This window comes from Idiotropiscis lumnitzeri, chromosome 15 (genome assembly GCF_059441095.1).
Source record: "Idiotropiscis lumnitzeri isolate Australia: NSW breed Sydney's pygmy pipehorse chromosome 15, RoL_Ilum_1.0, whole genome shotgun sequence".
Lineage (NCBI taxonomy): Eukaryota > Metazoa > Chordata > Actinopteri > Syngnathiformes > Syngnathidae > Idiotropiscis > Idiotropiscis lumnitzeri.
The window spans coordinates 4,880,055-4,898,638 of NC_142405.1; the positions used below are offsets into that span (position 1 = coordinate 4,880,055).

The following is an 18,584-nucleotide window of genomic DNA, read 5'->3' on the forward strand; positions in this document are numbered from 1 at the left end:
TTGCACCAGCATCAATTTGCGTTTGACTTCAAAGGTGAGAGATGTGACGTACGCTAACGCTAAAGTGATCCAAAAAGCCAATCGTGACGGCGACGTTGCGTTTTAAGGAATGAGACATTGTGGCGTCATCGGGTGAAGACTTTTTCTTGTATCAATGACACGTCAAAAATTTTTATTTATTGCAATGATCACATCAATGTCTTTATCACGAGAATATTCTTCTCATCTGTACATTTTCACACACCAATAGTTTTTTGAGACAGTTTTTAGTTTTGCAATATTAAAGGTCAGTGTTAGTAATTAAAGTGTGCAAATCGGTACAGTATTTTTCAAAATTATTAAATAATTCAAGGAACACTTTGAGAAAGTACACTCCAGTATTTTAACGCTGATCATTATGGTGCTACTTGGAAAGACAAGATTTTAATATTTGGATGGTACTCTGTGCCTTTTGTAAGTTTGTAATTTTTGGTGTTGTTAATGCCTGTATGAAAAAATAAAGCAATGGCATGCAAACTTATGAATGAATACTCTCTTTGACCCGTTGTTTGGATCTCATGAGCTTGCGTATCGAATGTTGCGTCCCAGTGAGTCACAATCTCGACTCTTTCAGCAAGTGAGCCAGACCGTCTTTCCCACAACCCCTGACATCACAACCTCCGTTTGTCATCAGTTTCCATGGTGGGCCGTGCGTGAGTGTGTGTGTAGGTGTGATGACTTATCATTATCAGGTACACAACAAGTCATGTAGTTTTTTTATGCACAATAACAAAATGAGTCCAACTGAATCGTGAGCATCATGAGACCCAAATACTTTCTGCTAGTTTGTTGACATCACAAAAGCGTATTGAAGGAGAAAGAGTGTGATGTTATTTGACATTAAAATTTGTCAGGAGCCGAGGGTGTTTTTTTTTTTTTTTTTTGGCAGTGTCAAAAAGAGAAGACGGAGAAGAAAAAGAAGCGGGGACGACAAGTCCAGTCTGGTCTGCAGGTACGTGGTCGTCTTGGCCACACCCTGCACATTACATTCCTCTACAAATAGTCCATCTTGTCCCAGCATCGCCACACAATCTCTGCAGGACGCCAGACAACAAAAAGACAGAAAAAGGCCAAGAAATCTTTCAGCTCACATTTAGAACCAAGGTAAGGCCATTTCTTTCGCCATATGGTGAAGTGTAAATATGTTTTTAGAGGATTTTTAAATAGTATCTATTTTTGGCAAACTGCGTTGATTTGGATGCTGAAAAAAATCCAGAGTAGATCAAGTGATTACTTCTTTTTTTTTGTTTGTTTTGCTTTTTAAGAAAAATGTTCGCACCCCAGGCGGATCTCCTTTTTGTCCAAGATGAATCGTTTCCTTCAGCTGATAAAAATGAAAAACAACAACATTCAGATAAAGAAAATTCTAAATTGAAACGGAAAAGTAAACGGAACATTTATATTGCAAAAAAAAAAAAAACTCAGCAAATAACATTACAAAATAAAATAAAAACATACATAAGGGTCAATTATTTAAAAAAATCTGGGAGGAATAAAAACTTAAATGAAATAGTAAACTAGAACAAATTAAAAATAAATAAAAAATGGAAAAAAGGTCTTAAAAATAAAATGAAAAAACAATATTAAAACGAATAATTTTTCATCTCGATAGAAAGCAAGAGAAGAAGTAGAATAATAATATTTAAAAAATGTCCTTCTGGAGAGAAAGCAACTAAACTGAAGTGCAGCACAAATATGCTTCATTCATCTTCTATTGACATCTTTCCTCAATAATTCCCCAAAAGTTTTTTTTTTCCATATTAGGAATATGCCTTGAAACAGGAATATTTTGTCTCTATTTTATTTATTTATTTTTTACTTTTGAGTACTAGGGAGTGGTTTTGTGCTTTGACTGGGTGGAGAAGCAACAACCAGTGGGCCTGTTCGGACATGCGCTCATTTGAAAACGTAGCCCAAAGCTACACGACACACAATTTGTGCGCATACACGTGTGTGTGTGTGTGTGTGTCCTTGTCTTTCAGTAAGTGTGTGGCACCACCCTTGACATTCCATCTTGATCCAGAATGTTGAATGGAAAACGCTAGAATGAGCTTGTTAGCATGAGTGGCTTGATAGCATTCGGCGCGAGAGCCGTCAAACATTTCATAAAAACCGATTATAAAAGTTTTCTTTGATTTAAAGCAATTATGAATTAATTTGCTTAAAAACACAATGATAGTTTCGATTCTCATACAATGGATTATTGCAGCTTCTGACTGCGCGCAGACTTGATAGATTTAAAAAGAGGGCAGCAATTAGCATCTTGTCGGCACGTTGTGTGGAAAAACAAAGCGAGCAATATGGGAAAACCAGAGGAAAACAAACAGCTTTTATCAAAGTTACTTCATTTTTAATCTTTTTCATGGTCAAATAGCAGGAATCAAACACTTGATTATTTGGCGATCAAACGCCCTTTCTCAGTCTTGTTTTTGTTGTTTTATAGTAGACGGTTTCACAAAAGCAAAATAGCGCCAAATCACTGTTTCTCTGTTTTTTGGTCAGAAACTTGTGTTTTTGGGTAAACCAACCCATGTTATACTGCTGATTTAAAAAAAAAAAAGGGGATTATTTTTCTGGTAAAATAACAATTTATGCTTTCTTTTGGTATGTTTGGTTCTGAAATTGTGGTAGAAGGCAATATTTTGTGGGTTTTAAATGATAATTCGAAATGCTGTAAAATGGCTGGCAGTCAGTGAGTTAACGTTCTTATCAATTACACTAAAAGGATCACTTATTAGAAAATAATCATCAAGATGGATTTGAAGCGCTTCATAGCAGTAGAAAGAGGAAAATGGTCTCAAATTTTCACATTTTTTAGTTCATGATAAACATTAATATTCAAAAGGGTTACAGATGTAGCAACCTTGAAAAAAAAACATGCCTCTGGGTACTGGCTTGACTTTGTGTGTGTGCGTTTTGGACCGTGTGCGTTCTGACCTTTGACCTCCTTTTGCCAGAATGGGATCGGTGGGCGTTCAGATAGTGTGCGTGGCCCTGGGGCTCCTGGGCTTGATCGGGGCCATCGTGTGCTGCGCCGTCCCCCGCTGGAAGGTTTCCTCCTTCACCGGCTCCAACATCGTCACCGCCCAGGTACAACCTTCTTCACTCTTACTCAGGAACTACTTGCAAGTGGCAAATCAGAAAAAAATGCTTAGCGACTAGAGCATTGATTTTATACTATACTGCCCCCTATCGAAAAAGGTGAGAATTGCCCCTCTGTAAAATGAACAATGTTATATGAAAACGAATTTTAACGTGCGTTGTAATTTAAAACTAAACTACCCCTGTGAATCTAACCCGTCATACATAAATATTATTAAATATATTACATGTTATTCTCACTCTATTATGATTATTTTTGATTTTTATGAAAATCTGAAAACATGGGCAGATTTGGGATCAACACACACACACACAAAAAAAAAACCTCAACTAGAAGAGTATACTTGTATCTCTGATGATGGCAAAAATAAAAAAAAAGTGCTTGCCAGTGTAGCTTATTCACAAAAGGCTATTTTTAAATCAGCATTTATTAATACTTATCTGTCCTCATTATCTGATCCGCTTCTCCTCACGCGGGTCACAGGCCTGCTGGGGCCTTTCTCAACCGTCTTCGAGCAGTAGCCGAGGTACCCCCTGGAGTGGTTGTTAATATTATTCCACGTTCTATAACAAGTTTGCCCCTTTTAAGCCAGCTAAAAAGTTGTCTCGATCAAAACGGGCAAATTTCACTTCATTTCCATAAACTTGACATCTCTTTAAGATTTCAGTCGCCACCAAAAGAAAATTTCAATCAAAACAGTTGATTTGGTATCAGGCAGTTCTCATCAATTCCTCCAAGTTGACTCCTCATTTAGTGTGATTTGAATCACAAACTTGAAAAAAAACACCAAAATGGTCCATTGTGGCACCAAATAACACAAGCAGGACTGAATAGAGATTTGTGTTTTTTTGTGCGCGTTCAGAGCCACCAGGAGGGCCTGTGGAAGTCGTGCGCCGTGCAGAGTACGGGTCAGCAGCAGTGCAAGAACTACGACTCGCTGCTGGTCCTGGCCTCGGACCTGCAGGCCGCCCGCGCCATGACCATCATCAGCTGCATGCTGGCCGGCATCAGCCTCCTGATTCTGTTCTGCGGGGCCGACTTCACCACCTGCGTGGAGAACGAGGACGCCAAGCCCAAGATCAGCCTGGTGGCCGGGGTGGGCTTGCTATTGGCCGGCCTAGTTCTCATCATACCAGTCAGCTGGTCGGCCCACAAAGTGGTCCAGGACTTTAACAACCCCATGGTGCCCGCCTCACAGAAGCGCGAGATGGGCGCGTGCGTCTACGTGGGCTGGGGGGCCGGGGTCCTGCTCCTGTTGGGCGGGGGGCTCCTGTGCTGCTTCAGTAGGCCTAAGTCGGGGGGATCCGGGGGAACGGCCAAATACTACAGCAACAGCGCCTCCGCACCTAGCAAGAACTACGTGTGAGCCGTGGAGATTCAGTCCGATTGCGGCCGGAGGTCCGTTAGCCGCTTTAGCTAAGCTCCTTTGTACATAGTCAACAAATAACAAAAATGTTCCTTTGTGTGGTGCGGGGATCAAAATGTATATTTCGCTTCAGGCTGCTTCCGTTTTGTTGCAATCAGGTTAACTGTAATAAAATAAATAAATAAGATATTCGCATGTTAGCATCTTATTGAGCTTCAGCACTTTTTGTACTTTTGTCAACTCATCTTGCCGCTTTTTGTTAGCGTTTCAACTCTTAGCATTTGAGATGGTCTGGACCCAGATTTGGGTCAAGAGACAAAACTTTTATCTAACGGCTTGGTTTTACCACCTGTTAGCATGTTAGCTATTCCAAATAGCATCTGACAACAGAGCAACGTAAAATCCAACTTAAGTCTTCTTGTACTTGGATTGCTATCTTGCTATATTTTGTTGTACCGACGGCTAGCATTTTAATATTTGATCAATTCAAAATTGTATAATATAATTAAAGTAACTACAGGGAAAAATGTACATAAAAACCAAAATGGGCTTTCCCTACTCAGTTTGTTATCTTTCTATCCGTTAGCGTACCATGAGCTAGCATTTTAGCCTTTGATTCATTCTCATTCAAAATGTAAAAATGCAGTCTAGCTGAGGGCTTTCTTTGTTTATTGTTGTGATCATTTCATCAGGTCACTTTCTGTCATCTGTTGCAATGAAGTTGTTAGCATGTTAGCATTTTTTTTTTCTGTTCAAATATGACTTGACCTCAAGGCAACGCATATGGTTGGAAAATTTTGATTTTATTTCAAACAAGTTGTCTATATTAAAACAAAATTGGACCAACAAACTTGAGATTGGAGTGGGTTTTTCTTGATGTTTCTATGGGGGAAATGTTATCTTATCTTTTTATTATTTTTTGTGTAAAATCTTTTTAAAAAGTCACGGTGGTTTAATGTTTGCTCTCCAGCGAGCTCACACGATTGCTAAGCTCCTCCAGCGACGCTTTCATAGCCGCCAACTCCTTCCTCAAAGCCGACACATCCTGAAAATAAAGCTCAATAGATTCAAACTATTCAAATAGGACATTCTCGTTCAGTGAAAAAATGAAAAGAGATGGCAAACATCTCACCCCTGCGCCGCCGTCGACGTGAGAGGCGCCGGCCGAGGACGCGGTGGTCTTCAGGAGGCTCTTGTGAACTTTGAACTCTTTGGCCTTGGTGGTCGTCACAAAGCCGTCTTTGAGAGATATGAGCACGGGCGGCGCGTCTTTGCCTCCAAACCAGTCGTCGGCTTCCGCGGAAGGTTCCGGACCGATGGTGTCGGGGTACAAGTCTTCCTGGAACAGGTCCGACTGTACGGGAGGAAGAAAAACATTTAGATTCTCCCACGATAAATAAAATGATATTGAGACGTAGAGTCAGCCGGTGATACGACACATTATGACACCGATATTTGGTTCCCTACCAAAAATCGGTCACATCATAACATCCCACTTTTGTCCACCTCCATTGCGATAAGGTTCTTTATTTTATATCGATAGCATGTTGCGATTGAGTTTATTTGACTGCGTCACCTTCCTGGGCACCGTCATGACGATGGGCTCACACTTCCTCTCGTGGAGTTTGTAGAACCTGCCGGCGACAAAGAGTGACCTTGCCGTTTTGGAAAAGACTTCTTGGACTGTGATGCTAACATGCTAACATGCTAACATGCTAACAAGACGCTACCTGGCAATCTCACACTTGGTGACCTCCAGGCCCCTCTTGGTCATGTAGCCCATGCCCTTCTGGCTCTCCTTGCTGCCGAACATGGACAGGTAGTGCACGTAGGGCGCCTCCTCCGTAACCTCGAAGTAGCGGATGCTGCTGTCGCCCTGTAGGGGGAGCAACACAGCTGACTTTATTGCTTTGCGTTGGATGCTACAAAAACAAATCAGCTTTTGCTGCTTTCGTGCCCGGGGCATTAAATTTATTTGTTTGACGCCATCTTGTGGCATATTGGTGCCAAGGAACTATGTTGAAATTCGTTGTGGAGGTTCATTTAAACAAAAATAGTACTTTGCCGCAATCTTACAGCATCTTGTTGACAAGGAACTACGTTGATGTTCGTTGAGTAGTTTTATTTAGACTAAAGTAGCACTTTGTCGACATTTTTGTGCCATGGCACTATATTGATGTCAAATGAGAAGTTTCATTTCGACAAAAGTAGGGCTTTGTCACCAATCCCGAGCATGGAACAAATTCAATTCCAAATCATGTCGAGGGTGAGATTGTGACCTTGCCGCAAAGGTAGACAACGCCGGTGTCCGGATCGAAGAAAGGCAGGAGGACGCCGCTGCTGGTGTCCAGTTCCTGCAGGGTCAGCGGTGAGCCAAAGTCCTCCTGAGACGAGAACTTGATGGATTAAAAATTGCGACAGAACCCCAAGACCGGTATCACGGTTGACGGCAGTTGTAAAGGAGAAATATTATCCGTCTGGACTCACCGAGTCCCACAGTGCCACCTGCCTCTCACTCATGCGACTGAAGCCGGTGGTGAGGATCCTCTTGTCCGACACCCACACGGCCCGGACCGGCCTGGAGCCCTCGTGAGGTTTCTCCTTCTCCTGCGAACAAAGAACAATAAGACCTTGGCGGAGTTGTGCGCGTCGGCAATGGCGAGGGCGAGCCAACGTACGGCGAGGACGGTGCCTTTGCGAGGGTCCAGCACCCGCATCATCTTGTCCTTGCAGGAGGTCAGGAGCTTGGAACCGTCGCGGTTCCAGCAGACGCTGTAGATCAGGTCCGAGTGCACGTCGTCGATCCTGACGGCTGCCTGGCCGCGGGCGACGTTCCACAGGATCACCACATTGTCGCAGCCTGACCAAGCAGCAGGAGGCCTTGGCGTTAGGTGCTGGCAGGGCAGTGCCCCTCTACGTCCAGCAGAGGGCGCTGTCTTGCTTTCTTTTCTCAAGTTTATTTTTGTTTAAATGCGTTTCTTTCAGTTTATTTTATTTTAGAATATATTATTTGATAATACCATTTTTTTTATTGGATTTATATTTATATATATTTATTTTAGTTTTCTTTATTTTATAAATTCATTTATTATTTTTTTTATTTTATGTAATGTGCAATCAATTTTATTCACATTAATTTTATTTATTGTAGTTGTACATCTATTGTTTATTTTTGAATTGTCTTAATTTTTTTGTAGGATTAAATATTTGCACAAATCACTGGCTTGAATTTTTTAAATAAAATGATGTGTTTTAATTGAACTACTATCTTACTAAAATGTATATTTCAGTTGTTAAACTTGATAACAAATTATCGACGAACTACTAACTACTACTACTAAGAATATGCCCTAATTATTTAATTATTTTCTTTTTTTTATCATAATAGTAATAACACATTTGTAAAATAGTAATACATTCAGTTATATTGAGGAATTAAGGATTTGGTTCAACAAGAGGTGGAATTTTTTTTCTGAAACGTCAAATCACATTCGTCACCCATTTGTTCTGGTCTCGCCCACCAGGGCTCTGTTTTGGGCCCCCTCCTCTTTATCATCTTCATCAGGGATAGCTTCCCTCTTGACCAATGTAATGCACCGGTACTCTAAAGTATAGTCGATTAACTCATTTAAATGTTGTCTATATAAACAATGCCACCAACCCGATGCCTTTACGTTTGATTTGAACCTCTTAAGCTTTTGATCGAGTTTGTCACGTAAATCCGCGCATGTGCTGACCTGCACTCAAGAGAACGTTGTGGGCGGTGGGGTGCCAGCTGAGGATGCCCACGCGCTTGGAGTGACCCTCCAGCTTCACCACCGGCTGCGTGAGTGACGAGCTCAGCCCGGAGTCCGGGATCTCCCAGATCTGTCCAGGAAGAAGACGGGAAGCTCAAAGGAGATTTGCTGCGGACGTAGACCAGCACCAACGGACTCACCATCACGCTGCAGTCTTCAGAGCCGCTGGCGATGATGTTGTCGTTGTGGGGACAAAACTCGATGTCGAGCACGGGACCCGTGTGGCCGCACACCGTCGGGTAGGACATGTCGATACGACCGGTCTGCACACATGCAAGAGAAATTTGATTGACATGATATTCATAAAACACAAAAATGCTTCAAAGACCAATGCCCCAAAAATATATATTTTTTTTAAGTTTTACATATCAATATGAAATTTGAAACGGATGTCTATCAAGAGTAGTCGCTTTGAAGAGGCTATTTTCGTTTCTATAACTATCATGTATGTCATCGCATGCCTGTCAATTTTGTCATTGGCCACTGAGAAATATGAAATCTGCCTAGCAACAAATTGATCGTCAATTTATTCGCTTTACAGCTCGAGCTCCGATTTTACAACGGCATTAGTTAGTCTCATAGGAACAATGCACCAACTCACAACACGTATGTCATCTTTAAGAAAAGTGAGGTGGGGTGGAGGCCACATCCGGCCCAGACTGAACAACTTCAACCTCCAAATATGGTGAAAACATCTTTACAAGAGAGAAAGAAAAAAAAAAAAAAAGCTCTCCAAGTTGCCATCTTACTTCCTCATTTGTTTTTAAGTGTGAACGCGACTGGCAGCGGATGCGTATTGTGATCCTTACCGCTTAAAGATCTTAAAAAGATCACGTTAGTGCCTCTAAAAACTCCTGATCATAGAAACAGATCCGTCATTTTATTTTTTTTACATCTTTTCATCATGACAAGCAGATTTTTTTCAGACTAATTTGTGTCAGCGTTGTACTTTTGCACACTGCAAATTTGTAGAATGCAAAGCAGATATAAAAAAAATGCCCGAGTTTGTATTCATGTAGGTTGTTTCATTTTCAGTTATGGCTAATATTACATTTTATATGCAAACTGTGTAATGGGCTTTAAAACTATGGGGGCCTTTAAGGGACACACAGCTAGTTTGGTACTGAAAATAAAAACAGCACGATGTACCAAAAAAAAAAAAAGTACGGTGGCTTTGAATGGACAAAATTAGTTTGGTCAACATGTGCGATTTTTAAGGAAAGACAATTTTAGCAAAAGTGGATTGCTAGCCCAAATACAACAAACTGCAGCGGCCTTGAAGGAACAAATTAAAGTGTAAAAAAACACAATTTCATTAACTTTTCGGATAGGCAGTCGTCTAGCACAACTGAGGGAGCCATTTTAGGACGAAATTAATTTGGTGAAAAAAAAAAAGAGTCTAATTTAAAATCATACTACAAAATCCGGAATAGTGTCCGTTATTCGTGTTCATGTAGCTAATTTCACTGATGTGTGAGTTTTTATCGGAAATGAAACTGCTAGGGGAAGCAGGCTAGTTTGCTAGCACAATGCCACAGGAATAAGTCAAACGTTCAAATCATTCAAACTATCACCAGTCAAAAATTAATGGAGTTGTTTTGTTTGTCATTTTGGATGACTGTATAGATTTAAAAAAAAAAAAAAAAACATCTTCCAAATTGTGACGTATGAGGTTTTGGCCCGACAATCAAGCTAGCTTGCTAGCACAACGTAGCATCAAGTACGGTGGCCGTTCAGGGGCCAAATTTGTGTTTGGTCGCACCTTGCCGAGGGGCAGCACCATGAACGCGCCGCCGCCGCTGGCGTCTACGATCATGGCCACAAACTTGGGGTTGACGGAGCAGAAATTGCTGTCCCAGGTCATCTGCGAGATGCGGATGTCGTCGTAGCAGTGGTCGGCCTTGGCCGCCTGGCCGAAGACGTGGCGGAACTTGCTGCTCCGCACCACCTGCCGGGACATGGCGCTGACCTAGCGGGAATCAAACAAAAACGGCATCAATATTGTGACCTTTTTATTTTATTTAATTTATTTACTTATTTATTTATTTTAAGCCAATCAGCAGTGACGAGGCCATTTATGAGAAACGTGAAAGAGGAAGTGGAGTGAGCTTTCACAACATCTTCCGCTTCTATGAGTGCGTATGTGTAAAAAAAAAAAAAAAAAATACAAATAAAATGCAGACATAGGGGAAAACTTATACGTTGAGATGTTAAAAACCACAAAAAAATGATGCAAATGATCCTCCGAGAAAGACCTCACAAGGTGTAAATGTGTCGTCAGTAAAACCACAACACTTCCTCCTGTACACACGTTGCCAAATTCCCACACACGTTTTTTTTTAAATTTTATTAATTTTTTTACATGCAAACCCTCACAAATTAGCAACTCTAATTAAATAAAATGCAAATAATCTGTGTTTAAAAATAAAAAAAAAAAAAGACTCCAAGAGGTAAAAATGAACGCTTCAATTCCATTTTTTTTTAAGTGGGCGTGCACCGTCTCATTTTAAAACCAGATAAATTCATCAGAAACTGCTTTCTCGTCTTGTGCTGTTTGTTTAAAAAAAATAAATAAATAAATAACTGAATAAATGATGCAAACTATTCTTTGGTGTTGGCCTGGTAGATGCTAATGAGTGAAGTGTTGTCACTTCACCGCCACACTTCCTCCTTCACATGCGATAACTTGTTCTCATTCAAAAGTGACTGCAAGCTCGGACACAACGCTTCAATGAACAGGCGCAATTTTGCAAAATTACTTCTCGTGTTCATCTCATTATGATAGATTTAAATGAGCGCTTGGGAAATGAGAACCGGAGAACGTGCAAGCTCGGTCTCAATCTAAAAACTGATAAAAACATCAGGAACTGTTACAACTAGTCTTAAAATTTGAACTACTACCTTCCCACAAATGTCAAACATTTATTTTTTTAACATTTGCAGATAATTTAGTGAGATCATTTTTGTTTTTAAAATGAACCCTGCAAACACTTATATTGAAAATGTCACACTAAAATGTATTTAAACCGAAATGGCAGGTGCATGATGATGATGATGATGAAGGCCTACCTGTTTGGCGGTGGTGAAGTTGGCGATGGAGGGGGGGGGCGTGGGTGCTGGCGGCTGTCGTCGTGGAGCAGTCGGCGGAATGAGCAGCGCGAGGAGGAAGAAGAAGAAGTAGAACGGAGGTTGAAGAACGCCGCCAAAAAAGGCCAGCCACGGGGTAGGAAGTGCAGCAGGAAGTAGGCGGGGAGCTCACGGCAACCAGACTCGGATGTCGGTGGCGAAAGGATGTCAAAATTAACAGAGTTCAACAGAAAAGTATAAAAATAAATAAATACATGAGTTCTTGCAATGGGATCAAAGAATAATAAGCGAAAGAGGACAATCAACCTGTACGCTGGTTTGAGCGCCACAATTGAGTCTTGAATATGATAAGAACAATAACTGAAGACTCTTGATTCTGGAGTTAAGACTCTTAGCTCTGGACAATCAACTGCCTTTCTTCAAACGGTTGATTCTGCACCCTTCCCTCAAGGTCCGAGATTCTAAAGTCTTGACTCTAGACTCTTTGTCCTGGAGAGTTCGCTCATGAATTGATTCTGGATTCTAAACTCTAGATTCTTGACTCTTCGCTATTGAGCCAAAACTCTTGAATTTAGACTCTTGATTCTGGACTGTAAACTTAACATTTAGATGCGAGACTCCAGACTTTTAACTCTGGTTTCTGGACCCTTAACTCAAGAGTCTTGATTCTGGACTCTTCATTCTTGACTTTACACTCTTGATTAAAGAGTCTAAACTCAAGAGGTTTGACTCCAGACTCTTGATTCTGGAGTCAATGATCTCGACTTTTAACTCTTGATTCTGGATATTTTTTTTAATCCAAACTCTTTCCTCCTCTCCAATTTGACTCTTGTTTCAGAACATTAAACTCTTAAGAGTTTTGACCTCAGACATTGGATTCTGGACTATTTTAACTCCGAACACAAGACTCATAGACTCCAGAATGTTGACTTTTAATTCTTGATTTTGAACAATTTTGAATATCTATTTTTCTTTTCATTTTTATTCTTGTTACTAGAGGATAAACTCTCGACATTAGGCTCCGTATTGTGAACGGTCCACTCTTGACGGACTCCAGACTCTTAACTCTTGATTCTCAACTCTAATTATCTCGAGACATTTGATTGCCCACAATAGAATTTTGACTTTCAACTCCAGACTTTTGATTCTGGACTTTTAACTCTTGACTTTAGACTCCAGATTCCATGATATTGATTGTTAACTTTTGATTCTAGACAGTTGACTTTCGACTCTCGCCTTTCAACTCTTTTTTCTGCACTCTTGACTCTGAATTTCTAACCCATTTAAAATGGTGCCAATTTGACGTTAAACCTCAAGCATCCTGAATCTAAAAGTGACAGCAGGATTTTTTTCTTGCCACCAAGGATTCTGATATTGGTCAAAGCAATCGGATGGACTCAATAGAAGACATTAACAAATATTTACAAATATAGACTTCAGTTTATTGCACAATCGAGACTGGAGCAGAGACAGTTTATAGCCGCATCATCGCTCCACTCGGACCATAAAAGGGCGCCTTGACCTCCTGACTACATGATGAGCATTTCCCTTTAGACTCTAACAGGCTATATCGCACGCCTGTGATATATTCCGATTATATTTTTAAAAAGCACAACTCTGTTGGCCCGCGGTGCCGTCCGGAGGCCATTTTGTGGATGGGTTCCAATTCCCGTCTGGCGCCTTTTATGTGCCAAAATACACGGCGCAAGAATCAATTCATTGAACCAGACAGAAGCCTCGGCATGGCCTTCCGCTACCGTTACGGCACCCTGAGAAGCGGGAAAGAACATTGTTGTTCACTTATGCATAGATTTTCCGTTTTCTCTCTAAAAGTGATACTGCTCGTGTGTATACATGATCTACATACATGATATACTTACATTAGGTCTATGGACTCTGAGCCCTTTGAGAGCAAAGAAATGAATGGCGGGGCTAACCACGAGCTAACTTGCTAGCCACTCTCATGCACTGGCGGGAAAAAAAATCAAACATTAGCGTGTCAGCGTCCGCGTGCTAATTTGGCAAAGTGAGACGTGAGTGTCATGATACAAACAGGTGGGGATTTTTTTTTTTTTTACATACGTACATCCCGAAATAAAAGTGCAGCGAAGTGGATCCAGTGTAAGCATTAATTAACATCCAAATCAGACATCATGTATCCCCCCCCCCCCCCCCCCCAAAAAAAAAAGAACCCAGCAGATACCAGCAAGATTTTGTTGTGTTTTCATACCGGACTTGATGATGTTAGCAAGATCATCACAAAAATACAACGAAACCACGCTGGTCTATGCGTTAAAAAAAAGAAAAAAAATCAGAAGAGAGTCGTGGATCTTTTTCAAGACAAACGTACACTACAGCGGAACCTCTTTCACTCAGACACATTATTTTGCCTTTTTGGTGACAATTATTCGTAAAGGAGCAGCAACCTTGGCTGCATTTTGACAATTTAAAACAGTTCACACGTTTTTACACTTAAAAAAAAAAAAAACAGGTAGAGTAAGGCACATCCCCAGAGTTGGGACTGATTTGAACTATTTAACTCTCATATGACAATCAAAAACGTAAAATAAATAAATAAATAAAACTCCTTTTTTTTTTGCTTTTATATTGGTTAGTTTATAACTATGACGCAAATCTCCCAGGATGGGCGTGTTTTCTTCTTTAGTTAACAGCGCACAGGAAAGCCTGATCCGAATTCCGAATTCGACTTCAGCGGTTCCGCTGTAGTGGCGCCACCTACAGGAAGTAGCATTTTGTCCCACTTTGAGATGGCAAAGCACTGAACTGCTGTAAACGCAACAAGGTGACGAGTGCTGTGTGGCTACAATCAACATGTTTCTACGCGCTAAAAATCAAAATGTGCGTGGTGATGCATGACGCCACTGATATTGTCGACACGGCCGTCTCACAACCTGACACAATCATTCTATTTAAAAAAAAAAAAAAAAAAAAAAAAAAACGTCCTCAGTAACCTCGGCGGTGTGACTTTGCAGCAGAGGCGGGAGGAATTCACACACGCACGCGCGCACACACACGCACGCGCACACGCGTGCATACAAGTCATAAGTCTCAAGTCGTAAATTTCAACTTTCAACCAAGTTACTGTGGCAAAAAAACGATACCAAAAAAATGTTAAAAAGTTAAATTGAGTCACCACTTCATTTGAGTCAAGTTGTTGCTCGGGTGAAGCAAGTCATGAGTCAGAAGATACAAGTTTGCATACAGTCGCACTTATGAGACACTTTGCACTCAGTGTGTGTACTGTAATTGCCTCTGGAAGCCACAAGATGGCAGGAAAGCACAAATTGCCCTCTAAAATTAACTCCTCAACTTACGTCAAAATAGTTCCTTGAAATCAAGAAGCCTTCCAAGTTAAGACTGCTCAACTCAATTCAACAAAGTTCCATGATACCCACATGCCATAAAATGGCGGCAAAACACTATTTTTGGCCAGATCAAACGCCTAAGCTCACTTCAACATTTCTCCTCGACATTCATGCCACAAGATTGCGACAGCAACCTTACGACTCTACATGAAACTCTATAGCTGACTTAAACATAGTTCCTTGACACCAAAATGCTACAAGATGGCGCCAAAGCACTATCTATCTCCAAATGAAACTCCTCACCTCACTTCAACATAGTTCCCTGACGTCTAGACGCCACGAGATGGCGACGAAGCAATATTTTCCCACCAAATGAAACTCCTTAATTCACGTTAACATAGCTCCTTGACACCAAGACGCCACAAGATGGCGCCAAAGCACTATCTATCTCCAAGATGCCACCAAATTAATACTTTCTTCTTTGGCCTGCGCCCAAAAACAAACTAAAAATGAGTTTAGCGTAAGCGGGAAAAATACATCTATTCATTGTGGGTTAGCTTAATTTCAAGTCTACGTCAAGTTGAGTCTTCCTAAGTTGTAGACAAGCATGTGTGAAGTCCTAAAATTGAGTCTGACTCGAGTCAAGTCACATGACTTGAGTCAACCACCCCCTCCCCCCACCTCTGCTTTACAGGGTCCTCTACTACATTGAGGTCCAGGGGCGCCAACATTCCAGATGTTGGCCGGCGTCCTCAGTCGGTGGGACAGTTGTAGCTGTTGATCCACAGCAGGTCGTCCAAGACGCCCCAGTGCAGGTAGAGGATGGAGCCCACCACCAGCACGTGCATGATCTGGTGGCTGTTGCACCAGTAGTCAAAGAGGCCCGGGCGGAAGCGCTCGGGGATGCGAGCGATGTTGATGACGCCGCCCAGCACGGCCAGCGCGTCCATGGTGAGGAAGTGGCGCAGCGAGGTGGGACTGCCGCCGCCCACGCCCGCCCAGCGCAGCACAAAGAAGGAGAAGCGGAAGAGCGCCTGCCAGGCAAAGGAGCGCAGGCGCCGCACGCTGCTGCGCGCCGTCACCGCGCAGTAGATGCCGTAGCTGGACAGCAGGATGTAGACGGACAGCGCCGCCATGCGGATCAGCGGGTAGCACAGCAGGGTGCTGTACAGGATCGGCAGCGCCCCTGGAATGGCAAACGGGCGCCACTTTCATTAAGCACACGGGACTCGGGTATACTTTCAAGCATTTTGATGAAGGGAGGACGCTTGGAGGAATTTTATATTAATATTTTTTTATGGATTTTATATAGAATTTTAACATATTACACACTATATTTTTGTTATTAACAGTAATAGGAAAACCTGATGCACAAATGAAAATACGAGAGCAGATTTTAAATCAGCGCTAAAGAAAAAAAAATGATCAAGAAAAATGTACTAAATTTTGTAAAAATTTCTTCATCACTGTAATTGATCAAATTGTTTTTTAAAAATATTAAATAATAATTATGGGATTTATTAATATTTAACGTAATTTAAATGTACTTTATCATTTAATTTCATTTAAAACATGTACTTATGATGTAATAGAATTGGTGTTCATTTTTTGGCCAGCGAGTGCGTGATGATGATCTTTATTGTTATCGTAGACTTGCCGTGGTTTTGATTGCGTGCGGAGGGAAAATTCCGGCCGGTGCCTACCCAGTGTGTTGATCATGCAAATGCCGCACACGTCCAGCTTGAGGAGGGTGTGGTAGACAGGCTCGCCGCCCTCGTGGTTCATGAAGAGGTGGTAGAGCACCGAGCCCAGCTGCGGCGACAGGCAGGCCAGAAAGTGCACGACGCCCAGCCACGTCACGCTGATCTGGGACCAGGGGATGTTGAGCGGCAGCAGTACCAGGAAGCACACCAGCGGGATGCCTGGAGGGGGGGGGACATCCCAAACAAACAGGTTATGCTTGTGCAAAGACGGAGAAAGTCTATTCAGAGGGCTGCGCTGGAAAAAACAAATACTCGATTCTGCGAATGATATAGAGCAGGGCTTCACATATTCTAAAAAATTAACAAATTGTGATTTTTTTCCCCCTCATGTTTGGATTACGATCTAATATGTATTTTTTCAAAGTCCTCTTCCTGTGTTTTTATAACAAACACACAAACATATTAATCTGTATTCCAAAAAAAAAATAGATTTATTATACAAAAAATGGTGAGGCGTATACTAAATTGAAGCCAAATGAACCACGATTTAATATTAAGCATAGTCTATCTACTTCAATTAGTTGGTAACTTACAAAATATTTTGACTTGTCGTCTTTTAAGCGTTCACAACACAAATTGACAAATGTCAACTAAACAAATGTGGAATAAATATAAATCAGATTACAACAAAGCATAAAAAAAATAAAACCCACACTAATGAAGCATTTTTTAATTAAATGCAGCCCATATGATTTAAAAATTCCACTCCACTACAACGCATTGTCGATTTTAATTTGATTAATTGTTCTCGCCTGGTTAATTCCAATTGAATGAATTTCCAAAATTCCCCATTTTATCGTCCCGTGTTCTGCCTCTTTGCAATCATAATTTGAAATGTGCATAAAGTAGTCGAGTAAAGTTTCATCAACGTGCGCTCACCATGAGTGTAGATGTTGCCCAGCTCGTTGTGCAGGTAGAAGAGGCTGCGGATGCAGTCCTGCACCGAGGAGACGGGCCGGTAGCCGGTCAGAACATACTTGTTGAACTGCAGGTGCGGCGGCGAGCTGGCCCAGTCCAGCAGTCGCGGTCCGTTCAGGAAGGCCAAAGCGAACACCACCGACAGCAGCACACCGCCGAACAAGCACAGGACGGACTGCACGCCGATGTACACGTTGAGCAAGAGGACGGCCACGAGAACCTTGTGGGACACCATTTCCAAATGTCTGCTCCACTTTGTCTGTCCGAGTCTCGCTACACTCGCAGCCGGGGAAGCTGGCCCCGCGCCGGGCCCGCCGGTACCTGGCTGAGTGTCATCCGCCGGGCTGGGGCGTCGCACGGCCGGCCGCGTGCATGACCACGTCTACGCGGGTGAGTCATGGGGACAAAGTCAGCGTCGCAGGCAAAGGACACAAGCCAACACCCGCCTCGCCTTCATGTCAGAGACACTTCCTTGTTGCTAGCATCCCGGCCGGGGAGGCGGCCGCGTCACGGGCACGGATGCTGCCGGCGGCCGGCGCGGCCGCGCGTCCATGCAACTCCGGGGCGGGGGGTTGGTGGGGGGTGCCGCCTCGCCTCGATGCGCAGCCCGGCTCACGGCGTTATCATCCCGGACGTATGGAGGCTGCCTAGACGCGATGCTCCCCCGAAAGTCTGACCGGGAACACGAGTGATTCTCCAAGCTGAGATTGGAGCTAGCAACGCCGGGCTACCGCCGTCCTTAGGACGCGGGGTGCGGGGACGCTGCTTCTGCGGTTCGCCACACGGAACATGTCCGCCATTATAGTCAATGGAAGCTTTTCTTCTCTTTGCGGTTCTTTTCTTTTCTTTTTGGAGCCGAATTGGAAGCTCATAAGGCGGCCTTGGGTTCGCTGCAACGCATCGGCATCCAAAAGTCAAGTGGAACCGAGCTGCATCGGGTTACTTCTGCCTCGTGGAGCAAAATAAAACCAAGCCCGTTGACGTCGAGGCAACACAATCATGATTTACTAAATTCAAAACGTACATAAATTTAATAAATATATCTGAGGTAAATTACTTAAACAACCAAATTTACATTTAACCAGGATACGTTGAGTAAATCAGTACGAACTATTTTACGGTGAAGGCCTTGTTTGACAATTTCCGGTCTATCGTGGGTTAGTAGAACCACCTTGACATTGCCAT

General features: G+C 42.4%; 3 protein-coding genes across 3 annotated transcripts; 1 reads left to right on the plus strand and 2 right to left on the minus strand.

Annotated features, from left to right (window-relative positions):
• Window positions 1-987: 987 nt before the first annotated feature.
• cldni (claudin i) lies at window positions 988-5,358 on the plus strand. The gene is made up of 3 exons (XM_088316420.1): window positions 988-1,143; window positions 2,997-3,129; window positions 4,005-5,358. Exons 2-3 carry the CDS (start codon window positions 2,998-3,000, stop codon window positions 4,506-4,508), a joined length of 636 nt encoding a protein of 211 aa, XP_088172546.1. The 5' UTR covers window positions 988-1,143; window position 2,997; the 3' UTR covers window positions 4,509-5,358.
• On the minus strand, window positions 5,291-11,494 carry coro1a (coronin, actin binding protein, 1A). Its single transcript, XM_088316419.1, has 11 exons — window positions 11,375-11,494; window positions 10,068-10,274; window positions 8,446-8,568; window positions 8,246-8,375; window positions 7,187-7,368; window positions 6,996-7,115; window positions 6,788-6,892; window positions 6,239-6,384; window positions 6,085-6,142; window positions 5,641-5,862; window positions 5,291-5,553 (listed from the first exon to the last, which is right to left on the minus strand). The coding sequence occupies exons 2-11, from the start codon at window positions 10,263-10,265 to the stop codon at window positions 5,461-5,463; spliced, it is 1,377 nt and encodes a 458-aa protein (XP_088172545.1). The 5' UTR covers window positions 10,266-10,274; window positions 11,375-11,494; the 3' UTR covers window positions 5,291-5,460.
• Window positions 11,495-12,812: 1,318 nt separating this feature from the next.
• On the minus strand, window positions 12,813-18,317 carry paqr4a (progestin and adipoQ receptor family member IVa). The gene is made up of 3 exons (XM_088316016.1): window positions 17,361-18,317; window positions 16,422-16,640; window positions 12,813-15,904 (listed from the first exon to the last, which is right to left on the minus strand). Exons 1-3 carry the CDS (start codon window positions 17,632-17,634, stop codon window positions 15,471-15,473), a joined length of 927 nt encoding a protein of 308 aa, XP_088172142.1. The 5' UTR covers window positions 17,635-18,317; the 3' UTR covers window positions 12,813-15,470.
• Window positions 18,318-18,584: the final 267 nt, after the last annotated feature.

What these genes read in the sequence shown, in the direction of transcription:
- cldni (XM_088316420.1), top strand. Translation starts at nt 2,998, where the DNA reads ATGGGATCGGTGGGCGTTCAGATAGTGTGCGTGGCCCTGGGGCTCCTG. An exon ending in CCAACATCGTCACCGCCCAG is followed by an intron (nt 3,130 to 4,004) that starts GTACAACCTTCT and finishes GTGCGCGTTCAG; the next exon opens with AGCCACCAGGAGGGCCTGTG.
- coro1a (XM_088316419.1), bottom strand. Translation starts at nt 10,265, where the DNA reads ATGTCCCGGCAGGTGGTGCGGAGCAGCAAGTTCCGCCACGTCTTCGGC. An exon ending in TGGTGCTGCCCCTCGGCAAG is followed by an intron (nt 8,569 to 10,067) that starts GTGCGACCAAAC and finishes GCATGTGTGCAG; the next exon opens with ACCGGTCGTATCGACATGTC. An exon ending in CTGAAGACTGCAGCGTGATG is followed by an intron (nt 8,376 to 8,445) that starts GTGAGTCCGTTG and finishes CTTCCTGGACAG; the next exon opens with ATCTGGGAGATCCCGGACTC.
- paqr4a (XM_088316016.1), bottom strand. Translation starts at nt 17,634, where the DNA reads ATGGTGTCCCACAAGGTTCTCGTGGCCGTCCTCTTGCTCAACGTGTAC. An exon ending in GGGCAACATCTACACTCATG is followed by an intron (nt 16,641 to 17,360) that starts GTGAGCGCACGT and finishes CCCCCCCTCCAG; the next exon opens with GCATCCCGCTGGTGTGCTTC. An exon ending in TTGCATGATCAACACACTGG is followed by an intron (nt 15,905 to 16,421) that starts GTAGGCACCGGC and finishes TTGCCATTCCAG; the next exon opens with GGGCGCTGCCGATCCTGTAC.